The sequence below is a fragment of the Rhinolophus sinicus genome, chromosome 14, assembly GCF_057876585.1.
Source record: "Rhinolophus sinicus isolate RSI-liver-muscle chromosome 14, RSI-T2T, whole genome shotgun sequence".
NCBI classification, from domain to species: domain Eukaryota; kingdom Metazoa; phylum Chordata; class Mammalia; order Chiroptera; family Rhinolophidae; genus Rhinolophus; species Rhinolophus sinicus.
In genome coordinates, this window is record NC_142514.1 from 52327304 (window position 1) to 52346987 (window position 19684).

Genomic DNA, 19684 nt, shown 5'->3' on the forward strand with positions numbered 1-19684 from the left:
TTGCTAACTCTGCTGCATTTTAACAGGTGAAAGTTCTAACATGATAATAAAATCTTTCCAGAAAACTTCTTTAGACTAGATGCAGTTCAGCTTGTCAAACATGTTGTAAATCAACAGCGGAGAGAAATGCTACAACATGGAGCTCTTTGACTCTGTAGCATCGCATATTTTCACCCAGTATTGCTTTGGAGTATCTGCAAGATGTGAGTGTGGTGCAGTGGATGAAGCAGAAAATAAAGAAGGGAATAGCAGAAATATGTTTAAACTATTATTTCTGTCTTTTTTCTCTTAAACTAAGAAGAGTTTTAAAATGAATCAAATACATATTTTAATTGATAAACTGACTTTATATTCACCTATTGGAAACAGTACAACATATTTTACATCAGATTATGAAATATGGATGTTTTACTAAAAGACAGGAAGAGCTTTTTTCCAGTCTTTAAAGTAAATACATATTCAAAGGATCTTAAGGCATACCATTTATTCATATTCATATCTATTGAAATACTGTACATCCACATACTTCAATAAATAGTTAAAAACCTGACCTCTTTTTAAATCATTTCTGAATTTCAAAAACAATTTTTATTGAAAAGATTAAATAGGTACTTTTGGCTGTGTCACAAAGCTAAGTACAATAGATGTATTAACAATTATTCAATAAATTTGATCAATATAGATGATTGGCTTTGATAAGTTCCTCAGACTTTTCTGAGTTCACACATTGGGGTATTTATATGTATATATATATTTTGTCCTGAATTATCTGGGTAATTTCCTCAGTTCTCCAATCTACTTTCTAGATACAGCTTAAATGTTATGATGAAGCATTAATTATTCAGTTAAGTTTTAAACCCCCCCAAATTAGCTTGAAGTTTGATATTCACACTGTCAAATCTTTTAGAGTCCCCCAAAATACACAATACTATAATTTGGGCAGTGTTTTCCATTATGTAATTGCTGCATAATAGGAATTTAATGGTGTAACAGGACTTACGTCTTAAATGGGATCATTGTAAAATATAATTACACCACTTGAAGTTAAACCAAGAATGCAAATGAATTAAGTCTATAACCCTAATATTCTGGTTCTTCCTCCCTCTCTCCCATCTTTCCTTCCTTCCTTCCTTCCTTCCCTACTTCTTTTCTTCCTCTCTCCCTCCCTTCCTTCTTTCTTCCTTCTTTTTTTCTTCTCTCTTTACTTCCTTCACTTTTCTGTCTTTTCTTTCCACTCTCCATTCTCAGTTGCTTTTTATTTTTCTTACTTCTTACTTTGACAAAATATTCAGGGGAACAAAAGGAATCCCACAAATGTAACTTGTGGAAACATAATGCTGAAATGAATAGCTAGAAAAAAATTATTATAGATCAAAAGGTAAATCAATTTCATAAAACTGCTATTCTGAAATTGCAACAATCTTGTACAGTCAGGACTGATAAAATGGAGTAATCAGATGTTTCATATGTCCATAAATGTAAAATCATCTACTTGAACATTATATGCAATACATTCACACAAAAAAGCAAATACTGTAGCCTTATTTGAACAATATTGAACTCATAAATACTCATGATTTCACTCTGTCCAGGGGCCTAAGGACTAGGAATGCTGCTGTGATACAGAAAAACATAGTGAATACCTCCTCTATTTAAAAATGTCACTCAAGAAAGTCTCTTCTAACATAAAGGCAAATACATATAGCTACTGAGCTATGACTGTACTTCTGTCACATTCTATGGTAATAACACCAGACTCCACAAATTCGGAATCATGACAACACTTTGAACTAATTATTTGGTTCATCCATAGTTTATATCTCGATTTACCTCACATTTACCCTACAAACCTTACAAAGAGGAGGTATTTTTAACTCTAGGAAAGCGGTCACTGTATAATATGCATTCTTGATCTGTTTCTTTTTCCCAAACATTGGTACTGATGGTTAACACTTTTGTGGTAGCACCACTATTTCTAGTAAGTAGATTATTATGGAGTGTGCCACTTTAAAGCTGCAATACAAAAAAATATTCTGTAATTTACTCACCAGTTCCACATAGAGTATTTTTAAGAAGCAAATCACTAATAAAGTTAAAATGCCATATGTATTAAAAAAAAACCATTTTAAATATGTCAGTCGAAGTAATGTAATAAATTATTACATGAGGAAATTTAATAGCATTATGCCATTTTATTGCCATTTTATGGAAACATTGTATATTTATGCCTCCTCATTTAGGATTTATTTTTCTAATTAGATTTATGGTATATTTTGGGACTAAATTTTACTTGGAAAAAATCATGATTTTCAAGTTATTTCTTTCAGGGCAAAATATTAGTTATCTTAAATATGTACAACTTCTGTGAAATTTCTTGCATCTAATTTTATTAGTGGGCGTTTTTTGTTGTTTTTATGATTTGCAAAAGGGGACTGTCTATTTGCAGAAATTTCTCTAGGTGTAGTGAAATTGGTAACTTCATCAAGTTTGTAAAATGACTTTCAAGACTATGGTCTTTAGTAAAGAGTAAAACCATCAAACTATTCCTGTTATGTAATGCTTCTTAAAGTAACAGCATTTTCCTTCAAAAATGTAGTTTTGATTTTTTATAATAGAAATAATTTAATATTCAAGATAATTTTATAATTAATATATCTTAAGATATTCTCATCACTTGTCTTCATTTGATCATATCTTACATATGTCATGTAAGAAAAAATAAAGCGTGGTAATTTTATTTTATTTTTTTTTGGCCTTACTTGTTTGAGCTGACATGGCTATAAAGAAATATTTTATTATAGAATTAGTTATTTCAGAGATTGATCTGCTGCATACCAGCATGGAATATTTGTTATAATATAGTTTGAATTTTTTTTATATAACATGCATTCCAAACTATCAACTGGTTGATGTTTCCAGATAAAAAATGTGCAAAATGCTCTTCTCCAGAAGAGCACCTTATCTTACCAACTTACCTGCCACAGAACCAAATTAATTTTGAGTGCTTACCAACTGATATAGTGTTAGGTGATTGAACTTTGTATCCTTTCTGAAAAACCATCTTTAAAATTTTGGCTTGGAATAGTGAGAGGAAAAGATGTTGGATTGCTAGGCAATCCCTTTGATGGACTGTCTTTATAAAGGGAATTATTTCCCAAAGTTTTTCTAACGTTTAGCTACAACTAAAGATATATGGTAAATTTACCTGTTGTTTTCCTTCACAAATCTGAGTTATTGTGGGGCAAAATTCTCAAACCCCATTGATAATGAAGGAATAAATTTTTACAGTCCAACAGCTTATCCCTTCTTTAGAGATAGGATATAGTTTAACTTTATCACTGTGTTTTGTTGTTGTTGTTGTTGTTTTGCTCTCAATTGTAGGATTTGGTAAAATGTTTTTGGAGACGAAGAGAAAAGTATTATTTTATGAAGGCACACCCATGCTGAACTTACAGGAAACAGAAGCAGAGCTGCACAGCCAGTTATATTACAAGGCTCATTCCTGAAACCTGAATATCATGCGAGCAGAAAAATCTAGATATGTGTTATATTTTGAAGAAATGATCTGAAGGCAATGTTATTTGCTTTTTTATCAAAAAAGAAAAAAATGCATCTTTTAAAATGCGGATTGATTCTTATTGAAACAGGGAAATGAATGCTTGTATTGCAGCCTTAAAGAATCACATATTCACTGCAATATTCGTTTTTGTAAACTACAGCCTGCAACCTAGCAGACCATGACTGAATGCTTTTGAAAAGTTGTAGATTACAAACATGAAATCACAATTAATATCCTCTAAAAGTAATTTCAGAGCCTTCACATCTTAAAAAAAGGACAATGTGTACTGCTTCACAAGGTAATGTAGCTAATCAAAAAAAGAGTAGAATTAAAGTATTTACATAATGAGCAATTCTACAGAAGACGATCATCCCCGTGTAAGCACTGCTGATTATATCCCACGCTGCTTTTAACAAACTGTACCAGATTGGATCCAGCCATCAGCACTTTCAGAGAATCCTTAAAAGCCTTTTATGGGTCTTTAAATTTATTGTAGAATGGCATTCTTCAGGTAGAATATGCTGGTGAAAGAGGACAGTGTCAACACAAGGTACCAGCAGGAGAAAAGAACGTCGGCGCTCCCGGTAATTCCATACTGGGCTGTACTTGGAGCTGGAAAGAAATGGAAAAGACTAAATCAAAATCTAATTTGTCTTCCAGGATCTTCACACTAATCAAAAGGCAGCTGAGTATATTGGAGCAATGTGTGGCCTATTTGACTAACCTTTCTGAGCTTCCCTTTTTTTTCCCCCCGGAGGGTAAAATAGAGATATGAACAATATAATCCACTTGGCAGGTTTGTAGTGAGACTTGGAGATGAAGCACATATAGCCTGCACTGGGCCAGACACATACTAAGCACTGAATATACAGAAGCTAACGTGATTATTCTTCCTATATGCATTGTAAATATTTGTTTTAGTGGACAAATAGTGGACAATATTCATTCAGGCATAATTTTTTAAAATTATGTTTGTTCAGATGTAATTGACATACAACATTGTGTAAGTTTAAGGTGTACAACGGTGTTGATTTGCTACATTTATATATTGTAATATTACCACCATAGCATTGGCTAACACCTCTGTCACATCATATAATTTTCAGTTCTTTCCTGTAGGGGGCACAATTAAGATCCTGTCTCTTTGCCACTTTGAAGGTTATAATACAGTATTGTTTATAATCACCACGCTGTGCTTTAGTTCTCCAGGACTTATTTGTCTACTGGTTCCAAGTTTGTACACTTAAACAACGTACCCCAATTTCCCCACTTCCCAGCCTCTGGTAACCATTCTACTCTCCATTTTTACCAGTTCAGCTTTTTTAGATTCCACATATAAGTGACATGCATATACTTGTGAATCGTTTTTATTGGCCAAATACTGTACTACATGCTGGAAAAACAAACAAGAGATTCTCTCTTCCAACTTTTTTGTTTGTTTGTTTGTTCCGAAGGTGAGGCAAGATGTTCAAACAATATAATACAATCCTAGGAATGGTAGAGTTGCATGTGCACACTGCAATGACACAGAAAATTGTGTATTTAAATCTGCCCAGGCAAGGGAGGAATGGTTTAACAGAGAGTTTTACCAAAGGGGACAATCATTTGGCTAGAAGAAACATATTCATGAGGAAAGGAGAGAGCACAGCATATATTCTAGGGTCTAAAAGTAGATTAATCTTGTTGGACCATGAAGTTTGAGGCCTAAAGTGGAGGGAATTGAAACTGGAACTCTAGGCAGATAGAATGACCTCAATAATAATAATGATAATAATAATAATAATAATAATAATAATAATAATAATAAAAAGCTTGGCTTTTTATACTGAAGGAGATTTTGAAGAATTTAGAGCTTTGGAATTGTATGATTACATTAACATGGTAGAAAGATCACGGTTTTATACATGAAAAGCTCATGTGGTACTTGACTAACTGTTGTGTTGAATTTTCACTAAGGGATTTCACTTAGAGACTCACAAAGCTTGGGATTTGTGGGGGGATACTGAATGAATTCCTCTTCATTTCACAAGAGGACAGTTACCTCTTTGAATGTGAATTATATTGCGTTCCAGAAAGTGAATGTTGCAGACATGCTCAGCCTTGCTTGAGATTGATTCTCATTTACCATAATAATTATAATAGTAATAAAAAAAACTCCTCCACCATACTTTTAACTACTTTTAATGAAACCTGGATTTCAAGCACTGTTTTCTAATATAAAGTGAATAATGTAATAAAAAATATATACTGTTTTACCCCCAAATCCATAACTCAAATCCAGGAGCAGTTTTAATTACTGAATTTGAATTACCAGCAGGTAGTTTTTAATGGAACTTTCACCAATGACTATATTTCCACATTACAAGAAGAATTAATTGCATTGTTTATACCTCTAAGAATTTAGAGGGGGTGAAAGATGCATTGGCCCCTGACAGTGGGAAGTTTCCTTGACAGTTCAATTGTTGGTTCCAGGTAAGTGAGATTCAGGGACTGAGACAACTACTTTTAGTAAACACAGAGCAAGATCAACTATTTCATGCTTTTTTTTTGGCATCACAAATGAGTTCTAAAAAATGAGAAGATTATGAAGAAAATCAGTCTATTGTTGAACAGATAACTTTTCAAGTTTTGATAGCTAAGAAGTCTAATTTAAAACCCTAAAACTCCTTAAATTTGCTCTTGTTCAAGACCTAGAAAGCAGTCTTTTTTAAAATATAAATAAATATTTAATTGGTCTGTTGCCTTCTCAATGACAGCTATTTCAGTTATTTTTGCTGTTGTTTTTTAAGGATCTTGAGTGCAATAAAAACAGTATAATAAATAAAGCATATAAAACGATTTCATAAATAAGAAATAAATCTTAAAAGCCAAAGAAAGATAACATTTTATTATCTTGACTAATTAAATAGCACGTTAAGTGGGTGGAGTATAAAGGACCCTAAAAACTCCATATCCATAAAATGCATTTTGCGGGCAAACTTTATTGAATCCCCTCTCTTTCAACAAGCTGAGCAGATTACACTGCTGTGTCCTTAGGCCACCATGTATATTCCTTTTATATAACTATAATACTGAATTGCAAATAGTTGTATAAATATCTATTTATATCACCAGACTATAAACTCTCTGAATCATGTTTTATTTATCTTGATGTTTCCAGACACAAAGTCTGGTACATAGGCGATGCTCAAGAAATGTCTGTTGAATGAACAATTCAATTAAATAAATGAATAAGTTAGAATTAAAAGGAATATTTTTTCTCTTATAAATTAGAATTCCTTCTGAATCAAGCCACTTGCCTATAGGCTACAGTATTTACAGTATGCCACTTTCATTCATTCAGCAAATATGTACTAAACTAGGTACCGGGCTCTATACTAAGAACTGGGAATATAATAACTAATAAGATAGTTATGGTCCTTTTGTTACTTAATTCCATATATCCCCATATACACTCCTTTATATCATATACTTTCAATGCCATCTTTTCCCCCAATGTCTTTTTATCTTTTACTCAGCGTCCTATTATCTTAGACATGGCAAAGGTATATCAATAATGTATTTAAAAATTAAATGTTACTTTGCAATTAAAAGAATATACAGAGTTTTCCACAGATGTCTCAAATTAATATACTTGTTAGTTTTGTGACTGCAAAACTTCTATTAGTCCTAAAATAAAGTGGGGGCCTGTTGCTGCATTGTTAATTCTGCAATTAGTATAAAAATGGTACTGTAGAATAGCTACTGAATTAGCAGGCCAAAATACAAAGAGTAAAGTTAGTCAAGTGAATATGAGGTCAGATATCTAATGTCAAGTTATATATCACAATTCATACTCCTTAAGTATATATTGAATGTCTTTTATATGCTGGGAATTGAACATAGTAAAGACGAATAAAAATCAATTCTCTCTCTCACACTCTTTTTTTTCCTTTTAAATCCCTATGGCTAGAGTTTAATTTATTTTTACTTTTTTTTATTTGTTTATTTATTTTAGGAGGGTGCAACTCCCAGTGGCCCACACAGGGATTGAACCGTCAACTGCGGTGTTATTAGCACTATGCTCTAACCAACTGAGCTAACCAGGCACCCCTCAATTCTTCTCTTAGGAAAGTATCATTCTAGCTGGAGGTATAAATAAAAAGGCAAATATAGAACATTAGGATATATATGGTGACAACGAGTCACTCTAGGTAAGCAGTCCAGGCAGTAGGTATAAACACAATTATTTCAAAATGCAATGATATACACACATTAGTGTATATATGTATATATATATCACTTTTTAAAAATGTTTGCATGGTGGTCCATTGTCTTGGGGTAGCCTGTTATTACATAACTTTAGTCCCATCGACATATTTATTACGTGTTGTTTTGTGACTTGTTAATTGAATGATTTAAAGCACAAAGCTAAAGTTAAGAGTCTCAGTACTATTTGGAACAATTATATTTGCATAGCATGTTAAAGCCCAATCAGCTGTTTAAGAAATTACAGAAAATCTTAAGAAATTATAGAAAATAGCTATTAAAAATCAGCTTCAAAACTCAGTTGAAGTATCATCTCCTTTAAAAGAGAAAACTCTTTATAAAATACCACAGGCCAAATTAATTTAGCACTATGTTTGATATATTTGCATATCTATCACATCATATTTACATGTCTATCTTTCCCTATTTGACTAAGAATGTCTTCAAGCCAAGATTTATTATATGTATTTTTATCGTTGGTACAGAACAGAGTCTGGTGCTAAATAAATGTTCAATAATATTTATTAAATGAATTGATAAGGTTCATATCCATTTCCCATACAGTCACCATAAACACCTAAGGGGACACAATATCTTGACTTCTTTTTTCATGAGAATATTGTCTTTCATCACTCACATTTTATCTTCTAAGACCTATACAGAGTCAGAATACCTCCCTTCAGCTTTTGAGCAAAAAGGTAGGTCATGAGGCAGATTATATAAGGGACAGGCATGCATCAAACTTTGTAGCATCATCCTCTTGCATCAAAAGACAGGGAGTGTAGATGAACACATGGCCTCCAGATTTAGTCCTGAATTTCCTAGGAGATATCCAGCTGTGCCTCTGGGATGGTCAGATCTGTTTTACGTTCTCTGCCATGTTTTAGTTGCCTGTGAGTATCATACTACTACTCATCCTCAGTAAAATTATGAGGGCTAGGACATGTGGTCAGAGGTATAGTTGGGCTACAGTGAGGGTTTCAGCTTCATTCTGAGTGATATGGGAAGCCATTGGAGAGGAAGCTAGCTGACATTTTTATATGATTGCTTGACTATTCTGTGGACAATAGATTGTACTACTGGAGGCCAGAGTAGAAGCCCTTGTTAACCTAAAACCTTCAGGGGTCTCCACTGCCTACAGAGGAAGCCAAAAATCTGTAGCTCAGCACTCAGGACCTCTGTTATCTGGTTCTAGTCGACTTATCCAGACTCTTATACACTCAGCTCCAGCCATATGAGCTAATTTCTGAACACATAGGGTATTTTCCTTACTCCTTGTCATTTGCACATTCTATATCCTTAAGCATAAATGACCTTCCTTTCTATCCCTCTTTTCCATCTATCAAAGTGTTACTCTTCCTTAAAGATCTAGCGTACCACCTCCTCCATGAGGTACCCCCCAATCTCTCTAATAAGAAGTGTTAGTCTTCTGCTTATTCCTGATTTCAGAAATAAGTCTTTTTTAACTTATAATAAACTGTATATATCTTTCTCCTCCACTGGACTATAAGCATATGGAAGTCACGGAATATTCCTCCTCATAATGTGTGCATCTCTATTCTATATCAAATGCGTTCCACAGATGTTTGTTTAAGATAGAAAATATTTCTAAATATGTAGTTGTCTAATTCAAGACAACTTTGATAAAATACCCTATTTTAATATTTGCTCCTATGACTTCTTGCTCTTAAGACAAAGAATTGGTTTTGAGGAGAAGAATGAAGAAAGAAGAGGAAGTTTAAATTGAGATGAAAAGGAGAATGAAAAGGGTAGATAAAGGAGGAAGAAACAAAAGGGTAAAGATTTAAAACAGAGAGAGAGAGAGAGAGAGAGAGAGAGAGAGAGAGAGAGAGAGGAGAGGGAACCCAACTTTTGATCAATGTTAGGTGATTTCATATTCACCATTTTATGGAAAAGGAATAGAAAGAAGTAATGAAATGGGGTATGTCAGGGAGGCTACTTTAAAACAAACAACAGAAAAGGCTGGTTGATATTCTTTCCATTTTCTTAGTAAAGTTAAAGGCTTTCTAGTTTTTAAATATGATGTACATAATATATGGACTGTAGATCCAGATAATATTGACTCAAGGTCCAGCTCCACCTCCTTCTAACTGGACTCACCTAGGTGTGTTTCCTAACTGTGCTTAGTTCAGTATCTTCATCTGCAAACAAGGACTAGTAGTATCTCAGGGCGGCTGGATGGCTCATTGGTGAGAGCACGAACTCTTAACAACAAGGTTGCTGGTTCAATTCCCGCATGGGATGGTAGGCTGCGCCCCCTGCAACTAAAGGTTGAAAACGGCAACCGGACTTGGAGCTGAGCTACGCCCTCCACAATTAGACTGAAGGTCAACAACTTGACTTGGGGCTGATGGGCCCTGGTAAAACATACTGTTCGCCAAAATAAAAATAAAAAATAAAAACACAAAAAAGAACTGGTGGTATCTCAAAATTTATCGTGAAGTTTAAATGTGTTGATACATTAAAGCACCCAGCACAGCATCTAACACAGGATCAATACTCCCTCAGGTATGATCGAAACACTCCTTATTTACTCATTTATTTAGCAAATTCAGTGGGTGCTATGTGCTAGGCATTCTCTGAGCAAAATAGAAATGGCCCCTGTCCCCATAGAGCTTTCTCTTCTCCATGGAACACACACACTTTACTTCATCCTTAATCTACACTTGGTTAAATCAATGCTTCTCTGGTTGTATGAAGCTATCCTCCATGTTATCTTACAAAAATATTGATTCTCTTTAGTATCTTGGCTTCTTTTATTTAATGCCATTTACTGCTAGATAACTGGCCAGTCCCCTCTGATGTGCAGGCTCCTTGAAGGCAGGGAGAATGACTCCTTCCTTTTTTACCTTTTCCCTCTCTTTTATCCCAGGGAGAATAGTGTGGCGCATGGCCTCTGGAGAATGGTTTCAGGCTGATCTGGTGTCGAGTTTGGTTCCGGTGGGGCTCTCAGGTGCAGAGCAAAAGGGCCTGGACTAGGTGTGAAGTCCAGGCCTTTGGCATTTCTTCCAGTTGTCAACAGGAAGATCCAATCTGGGCTTCAACACATATCTTACATCTTGTCTAATTATGATTATCCCTCCCAATTACTTACAGCTGCTGCATATTATTTTCAGTCTTGGCAGTTTTCCCTTGTATTGCTCCAGTTTTTATTTTTAGGCAAAAGCAAATGTAACTGTGAAATATTTAGTTTTGGTATAATACCAATTACTCGCCTAGGCAATTTCCTTAAATTACTCAAGTTTTAACTGAACTAGCTTTGATTCATATTTTTAAGCTGCGTGCAGCAATCTTAGGTAGAGTTCTTTTAGCTACATTAACTCTGCTTCCATACAGAAAAGCTGCACTCAACTTACATTTTACTGAGGAAGCGTATACCTTAATGGAAAGTGGATGATTTACACTTAAATTGGAATTCATATAAAAGAGAGTGATTAATGTGGATTCAAAATAGAGTGCACATTAGTTTACTGAGACATTATGCATTGATTCTATCCAAAAGATAGTGTAACTCTGTTTTATTACACACTGCGGTAGGAGTTTGCTCAAAAGATATTGTAGTCTTCTCTTTAGCAATATCTATCCCTTAACACCATCAGTATGTGGATGATATATCCAGAGGCTCAGAACCCCTCCCCCCAGATTTTTTGTATCACTTAATTCTGCTTAAAACTGTGTGGAGATTAGGGGAGGAAAGAATATTAGCATGGGATATGCTTTACAACTGGATGTACAACTTTTGATTATGGTGTCTCTGGAAGGATCAGGCAAGTCTCAACACAGATGACATCATCTCATTATCCATTTCTGCACTATTTCTTGATCAGTCAAATGGCCCCGGCCCTCAGATGGGATGTGGTATGTGAAAGATACAGCACAGACATGCCATATCTTCTCATGTATACCTCCCATCTGTGCCTTAGAGGCTTCCAGGGAAAAGGTCTTGTTTGTGAGGATGGTACATGCTCCTGTACTAGACCCTCAAGATCTTCTTTCCCTAGGTTTTGTGGTTGAGGAATGCCTGAGTCACACAGTTGTCATTTGGTAGGGCTACCAAAGAATACATTTTCAGAGGATTTTTTACAAAACACACCTTTATTGTGCTATAACACTGTTTTCTCAAATACGAAGAAAAACTTTGAATGGTCCACTTTTCAAACAGCTCTCAGTCTGGTAGAGGAAGGCTTCATTTATGAGCCCCTACCAGGAATTCAAAGTAAGAATTGTATAAATGGCTTTGAATTCCGGTCAGTCATCCTTCTTTTTTATTGTCTTTAGAAGGCATCAGGTTAACAAGTGCACATTGGTGCACTTTTTCAAATTAGAGGCCGAAGGTTATAAAAAAAAAAAAATTGTATTTAGATACTTACACTAACATTTTAGATTTTTACTTTTTCATTTGGTCAAAAACCGAATGCCTGTCTCCAAGAAGCTCCAATACCTTTTACAGACCAAGCATTCACCAGCATAAAAATATACTTTTCACTGAAAGTATCTCCCTTTAGTGTTAGAAACAATGAGGAGAAAGGCTGGAGAAATCATCCTATTCTTTTCTCTTTCTGACTCATGGAATTTGCCTGCCACCTTGTTGTAGCAACTGCTAAGCTATTTCTCTGCAGACCACTGTCCTTGAATCCTTTCCTGCTTGCTGAATAGCCATTTTGCCAAAGTTCATGGTACACAATCCTATTTACTCACCATGAACTACATTAGGGATTTTAAACATATGTTTGTCTCTGTTATTACCCATATTCAGAAATCTGCCTATTTATAGATAAATACTTTTATCTGCAAATAGCCAGATGAAATTCTCCAAGACTATTACCTCTAATTTGAGCTAAGGAAAATAAGTGTGCAATCACCCACATAGAAACAAATTCTGCTACTTTTTTTTTTCTTGTCCTTCATAGTCATTGAAAAAGTTTCAAAGCCTGAATTGTTCATCAGTATCTTCTAAGTGTCTTGGATTTTTTTTTTTTTTTTGTTTACTCCATTTTTACCAAATCAGAAGTGATGTATATGAGTCTATAGTAGCTCTTCAAAAGAAGTGTGTTGCCAATAGATGTAATTTTGTATAACTCTCAATGGTTTCTGGAACTTGGGCAACATCCGGTTCTTCATTCCGAGTTGGTTCGCAAATGGGTTTCCATATACGTGTCATTACATAATTTGGAGTATGTGTGTGCCTGTGTGTTGGAGTGTGTATGTGTGTTTTAAAAGCTGGCTTTTTTGGATGAAATATATACATAAACGTACAATACAAATTGCTTTGACATAGATTTTAATTTGGGCCTTTAAGGCATCACCTAGCTGAAGAAAAGGGTTTCACAGACATAAAAATAGAAACTCAGCTGTGTTCTTAAGGTCACAATAGTCACTGCTGTCAGCTGTATCGTCCAGGTGACATTGTTAGTGTGGAAAAAAAAAAGTGGAAGAAATTGCAAATAGGTAAACATTTTGCAAGATGAAGGAGTTTTTAAGATTTTATATGTGTGGCTATGTGGGTGTGAAATTATTTAAGTTTTTATGTTAGGGTTTAAATTGGGAGATCTAATGATCAAATTGTCTGTTTATTAAATTTTATTCTTTACCCTTTTTGTGTTAGGAAGGTCATACTACACTAGCTTCTTTTCTGTTATTCTGCAACATTGTTCCTTTAGCATTAAGAATCAAGAATTTCATAAGGTTTGATTATCTCTTCCACTTTTTTGGAAAGGTTTATTCCATTTACCTTTCAATTTTTTTCCTTAGCTTTTCAAATGCAATAAGGGCCAGTGATTATCTGGCCTGTAATTCTGATTCACTTAAATCGTTCCACTTGTTATACTCCAGATTGATCTTCAGTCATTCTCAATGATTCGCTAATCATTTCCATTATATTTTGGCTATTTAAAAAACCTTAATAAAATCCCAATGACCTTGTATGGAATTCAAGACCCTCTGTAAACTTTCCCAACGCTACCTTTCCAGCCTCCTCGCTGACTGCCCTCTGACAGGTTCTGTCATGCAGGGTGTCATGCGGGGTCTCTGCTCCCACTCCCCACATAAGAACACAGGACATGGTGAGGCCAAAAAGGAACACCCACGGAGCCATAGATAGGGGAGTCATACCACTATATTCTTGCTGGTGGCTGGGTTGGAGACACAGGAAGCAGGAGCCACATGATCCTCCGCAATCCGCCCTCCGCTTCTCTGCCAACCAACCTCACTTGCTAACTGCAATGCACCTCTCTGCAATCCACAATCCACAATCCGCACTTGCCAGCCACCATTTGCTGCTAGTGTAGCCATAGCAGTTATATTAGTGGCCAATGGCTCACTGATTACAGCTGACAGCCAGCTAGCCACAGCTGGTGGCCATCCGATCACAGTTGATGACTATTTACTACCCGAGCCAGCACCTTTCCACGTGAGGCTGAGAGCCTGGAAACTGCACTCCTGGCTCTGTCCCCACAGGGTCTGTACTGTCACAGGACACAGGAAGGCTCTCCATTCTCAGGACATGCTCGGGCATGCGCTGCGTTTGTGAATTTGCTCACACTCTGCCTTCTTCCAAGATGGGCTTCTGCATCCCTACATGTTGCAATAGAACCCATCTTTCAATGCTTATCTCAATTGCAAACTGCTCACAAAGTTAGACCCTGTCAGAACTCTAAGGGGTATTGGGGAACATTGTAATGCAACCCTTCCGTTTTATAGATGAGGAGATGAGGCTGGTGGAGATTGTATGATGTGCTTAAGTTGGAAGCAAAACTAAAACTAGAACTCGACTATGCTGACTCTTAGTGCTTCCATTGCTATGTAGCTTCCCTGACCTGCTACCTAACTCTAGTTGGAATTAATCTGCCATTTCCTCTTACCTCTACGTTATCACTCTCATGAGTAGAGTCTCTCCTTCAGTAGAGTCTACATTTTCTGAAAACACGGATCTTATTTAATTTAATTTTGTATCACAGCCTTTGATCAAGTGATTGGCAGTGTCAAAATATTTATTATACAGAACTGTAGATAAATTGTTTTAATTTCTGCAGTTTAATTAGGTTTTACTATCAAGCTCAAGAAAAAGAAAGACATACTCTAGGGAGGTAATATCAATCAAAAATTCTGGAGTTGGAAACATTGACTACCATTGTAGAGGAAGATTAGTTGTATTTTACTGAAAAGAAGAATCTTACATTCTTACCTGTCTGAAGACATTACACCATAAACACACAATTATACACGCACGCACGTACACATACACACACTCTGTCTGAGAGAACTCTTGAAAAATCACTCTTTTCTGTGACTTCTGTTTGAATGTGTTAGGTACAGAGAGAGACTGTATTTGTGTCAAGCACATTATGTACTAGCCTAGCACCTCTAAGCCTCAGTTTTCTCAGCTGGGGATAAAAGTATCTCCCTCACAGTGTTGCTGTGATAAGTACATGAGCTAAGTAAGCTAAGTAAGTAAGCTTAGCACACTGCTCAGTTAAGTGTTCATTAAATGGTAGCTTTCAAGATGTGTTAGTATTTATATAAGATGACCAGTTGCTGGGATGCAGTCACGTGTGCCTCAAAATCCTATCAATTTGAAACAATAATAACCACACCAACAATGTGCTCCTTCTAACGCACAGCTCTAAAAATGCAGATCAGAAAATTCATTCATTAAACAAAGAACGCTTAAGTACCTACAAATACTAAGCACCTTACTATGCTCGATATACTGTTCTGTGTGCTGGGATACAGTCTTCATGTACAATTCCTCTAAGTAGATCACAAGCTTTGAACAAACCACACCTGTTAACCCCCTGGGTTGCAATCCATGTCTCTTCTACTTGGAATCACCTCCTACTTTCTCCCAAATTTCCAGTCACCATTTTTTACTTTTAAGGCATACTTTTACTTCTCCTTAAAGACCTAGTTCAAGGGTTATCTCTGTGATAACTTACCTAGCCCCTTAACCATTACTTGTTCCCTCCCTTGAGGTCCCATTGCAATTCAAACTCCTCCCTCATAGCCTTGGTCGTTAACGTCCTCCTCCCTTAGACTGTGAGTTCCTAAAGGGCTGAGGCCTTGGTTTTTTCATCTTTCTTTCCTTTTTCTCTTCCCCAGTGGCTAGCACAGTGACTGTACATAATAAGGCCTTAATAATTGCTCTGTTTACCTCCACATAAGACACATTTGCCAAATATATTTGCTTCACAGACCTTTTGTGTCTTGCTTTACATCCTCTTATTACCTGACTTTGCTGCTATGACAACCAGCTCTTTGCAGGTCTAACAATTCTGAGATATATTCTACGTGGTTCCTCAGGGGGTCCCCAGGAGGATGGGGCCCAGTGACCCACAGCAGGGATGTGCTCAGTAACATGTTCTTGGACTGGCTTTCCCTCCTTCTCTGTTTGACTTGTTCCAATCTCCTGCCAGCATTCCTTAAAATTCCTTTCCTAAATAATCACCTACAAGCGAGCTGCTCATTTTGAGAGGACTCAGACAAAGGCAATACTCTTGTACGAAGACGAGAGCAATAGATTATAAGTACTGTGTCTAGGGCAACTTCATATTGCCCCACAGTGCATGGTGCTTTGCACATTGTAGAAGTGTAATACATTAATTTTGGGTAAAGTGAAAGTGAACAATTATCCTATCTCTTTGCCTCCCCTCTTCTTGGTTCTTGATAATTCACTTACATTGCTTTTAGGAGGTCTGCATTAATTATATTGTTAGCAGGCACATACCCTTAATAATGTAAAAGGGGTCTTGAAATCTTAATTAAATCTGATTTTTTTTTCTCATAGATTTAATCCCAGGAATATTACACACTGTTTTACACTATCATCGTTTGGGTTTCTGCTATACCAGCAACATTGCCTTATGAAAGTTCTGTCTCCTGTTGTATTTCTTAAATATTTAAAAGCACTTCTGGTTCTTATAATTTTATTGTGATTTCAACTATAAAATACTCTTCTCTCTACAACCTTGAAATGTTCTTTTCTCAAGGCTCCAGCTGGCCTTACATTTTTTTGCCTTAGGGGATCCAACTTGTAAAATGGAAAAATGGGAAGTACAATTACTATGAAAGGAAATCGGGCATATGCATAACAAAAATCAGATGTTATGGAATTCTAGTACAAAGATGGTGCAGCAAAGGATGAAAAGAAAAAAAAAAAAGATCCATACATTTGCAGAGCGATTCTAGCACTACACACATTATGCAATCTGGATGCATAGTGATTTTTAAAGATGTTTAGTCACTTTCTTCCCCCAAAATAGAGATGATATGATGTTTATTTCTCTGGACACTAGTCAAGATATTTAAAAAAGAGGGGTGGGAAGTTTTCAAACTAGTACCTCAGAAAACCTCATCTCTGCCTCATTTATATAGATATTGCAAATTTAGTCACTTACATTATTGTTCGAAAGAGTTTTTGTACTCTCACTGAAATACAGCGTCCTGGAACTGCATTAATAAGTTTTTCAGTCTATCCGCTGATGAAATGATATCCACGGTTTCTTTGATCAAAAATGATTAGGAGAAGCCTTGCCAGTTCATAAGACAACGTCTTTCATTTATTAAGGGATGCTTCTGCTTTATCAGTGTTTTTAATTATCCTTAACCAAAATACAGGTGACCCTTGAACACTACGGGTTTCAACTGGGTGGATCCACATATATGTGGATGTTTTTTCAATAAATACTGTAAATGTATTTCTTCTTCCTTATAATTTTCTTAATGTTTTCTTCTGTAGCTTATTTTATTATAAGAATACAGTATACAAGCCACTGCCTTAGTGTAGGCCCTTGTCATCCTCCTTCATCTGAACCATTACAATAGTCCCCAATGGCCCTGCCCCATGACTGCTTGATTTTTCTAAAATACAGTAGAAATCATAATAATTCATTCTCGCTTGGCAGTTAACAAATCGCCTTCATATGCATTATTATATTTAAGTATTACAGCATTCCAGCAAAAAGATACTGTTATTCTTAACTTACAACAGGAATTTGAGGCCTCAGAAAATTATTTTGATTAGGCATCCTCAAAAAGTCATCGTGCTGGTGTTTGAACTTGGGGACTCTAAAGTTTATGCTGACGACATTAACCACACTACCAAACAGGCATCAGTCTTTGGCTTTGAGACCTTCAATTCCTCACCACTACCTACAAGATAAATTCCGGACCTTTTAGCAGGTTGAAAAAGTCTCACTACAATTGTGCCATAAATTAAGCTGTAATAGTTAACAGTAATAGTTAATTTGGTAGTTAATAGTCCAGCTCTGGAATTAGAACCCATGTTCCAGTGTAAAACCTTAGATATGTTACATAACTGCTCTCAGCCTCAGTTTCTTATTGTGCTCTCTCAGGCTAATAAAAGAGTTTATCCCACAAGGTTTTGGTGGGGCTTAAGTAAGAGGGTGTATGTGAAGTGCTTCACATACTGCTTGTCCCATCGAAAGTGCTTGATGCATGTTGGCTGTGGGTACAGGTTTACCAGCCTCATCCTGCACTATTTGCTTTCTATCTTCCATCCTTCACACAGCCCACACTCTCTGTTACCTCCCCTATGAAGCCTCACAAAGCCCAGTTGACGACTCCCCTCACCACTTTGTGTATGTCTCTATTGTTAGATACTTGGTTGGGTAATACAGTCCTCAAGACCAGTGGTAGAATGTCCCCTGGGACTGCTCACTAGGTCTTGGAGAAAGTCCCCACTGTAACAGAATGCTCTTTCCACAAGCTGTCCCAGGTCTCCTGCTTTAGGTTTCTCTTTCCCTTGCCCCACCTCTTTCCCAACCTTTGCTATTTCTGCTGTCAAATTTGTCCTCGAGGCCTGTCCTTGCTTCAACTTTCCAGCCCTGCTGCTCAACTGCAAAAGTTTGATGGCTACCTGACCTCAGCTCCATGCCAGCTGAGGTGTAAACAAAACAAAACAAAAGAAACAAACAAAACGAATCCAGTATATAATACATATAACATGTAAAATATGTGTTAATCAACTGTTTATGTTATCAGTAAGGCATCTGGTCAACAGTAGACTATTACCAGTTAAGTTTTGGGGGAGTCACAAGTTATACACACATTTTCAACTGTGTGGGGGGAGTGGCACACTTAACCCCAACATTTGTCAAGGGTCAACTGTATATACATTTAAACCTCAAACTGGAAAATTAATCTTAGACTCAGATAAGTCAGGAAATGAGTAAATTAGGAATAGCTGAGTTTTATAACTGCAATCATATTATTTATTCAACAAATGCTTACTGAGCACCCAGTATGTGTTAGGCATTATGGTCAGGGCTGAATATACAAAGATAAACAAGACCTAATCTTTGGCTTTGAGGAACTTACAGTCAAGTAGAAATAAAACGTGTACTTCAGAAGAAAGGGATGATTTTTACCAAATCATATATTAGAATTCAGGGTTAAAAGAAACTTTGAGACACTCTATTGCCCTTTGTCACAGTATAATCAAATCAGAAATCTAGTGAGAGAAAGACATTTTAGGGTTATGCCATTTTAAAGCCAGAGGGACTGAAGCCTGGAGAAGGAAGAGCTATGCAGAGAATTGATGCAAGTCTCTAGGCTTTGAGTTTTGTGCCTTTCCCGCACATTGCACTGCCCTCATTAATTTATTTAATATATTGTTTCAGGTTTTTACAACTCTCACTGCTAATTAATACTGAATGTAGCAAATACATTCTTAAAGTGTTTCTAAATAAAATATGATAAAAATAATTCCATAATCTAGTATATTATCCAACAGTTACACATCACTTTAATTAGTTGTTTCAACCAATAAAACGGCAAATGAGTTCCATATAAATGCTAGAAGTAATAGTTATGTTTGAAATAGCAAATGTTTGAAATAAT

The 19684-nt window shown here is 36.0% G+C and overlaps 1 protein-coding gene across 2 annotated transcripts in view; it reads right to left on the reverse strand.

Annotated features, from left to right (window-relative positions):
* Positions 1-311: 311 nt before the first annotated feature.
* NEGR1 (neuronal growth regulator 1) overlaps positions 312-19684 on the reverse strand; it is an 840333-nt gene continuing 820960 nt past the window's right edge. For both annotated transcript variants that reach the window (XM_074334947.2, XM_074334948.2), the window contains one exon: positions 312-4171. In XM_074334947.2, coding sequence (XP_074191048.1) covers positions 4047-4171 — 125 coding nt within the window. In that variant the 3' untranslated portion in view covers positions 312-4046. The remainder of the gene's footprint in view (positions 4172-19684) is intronic.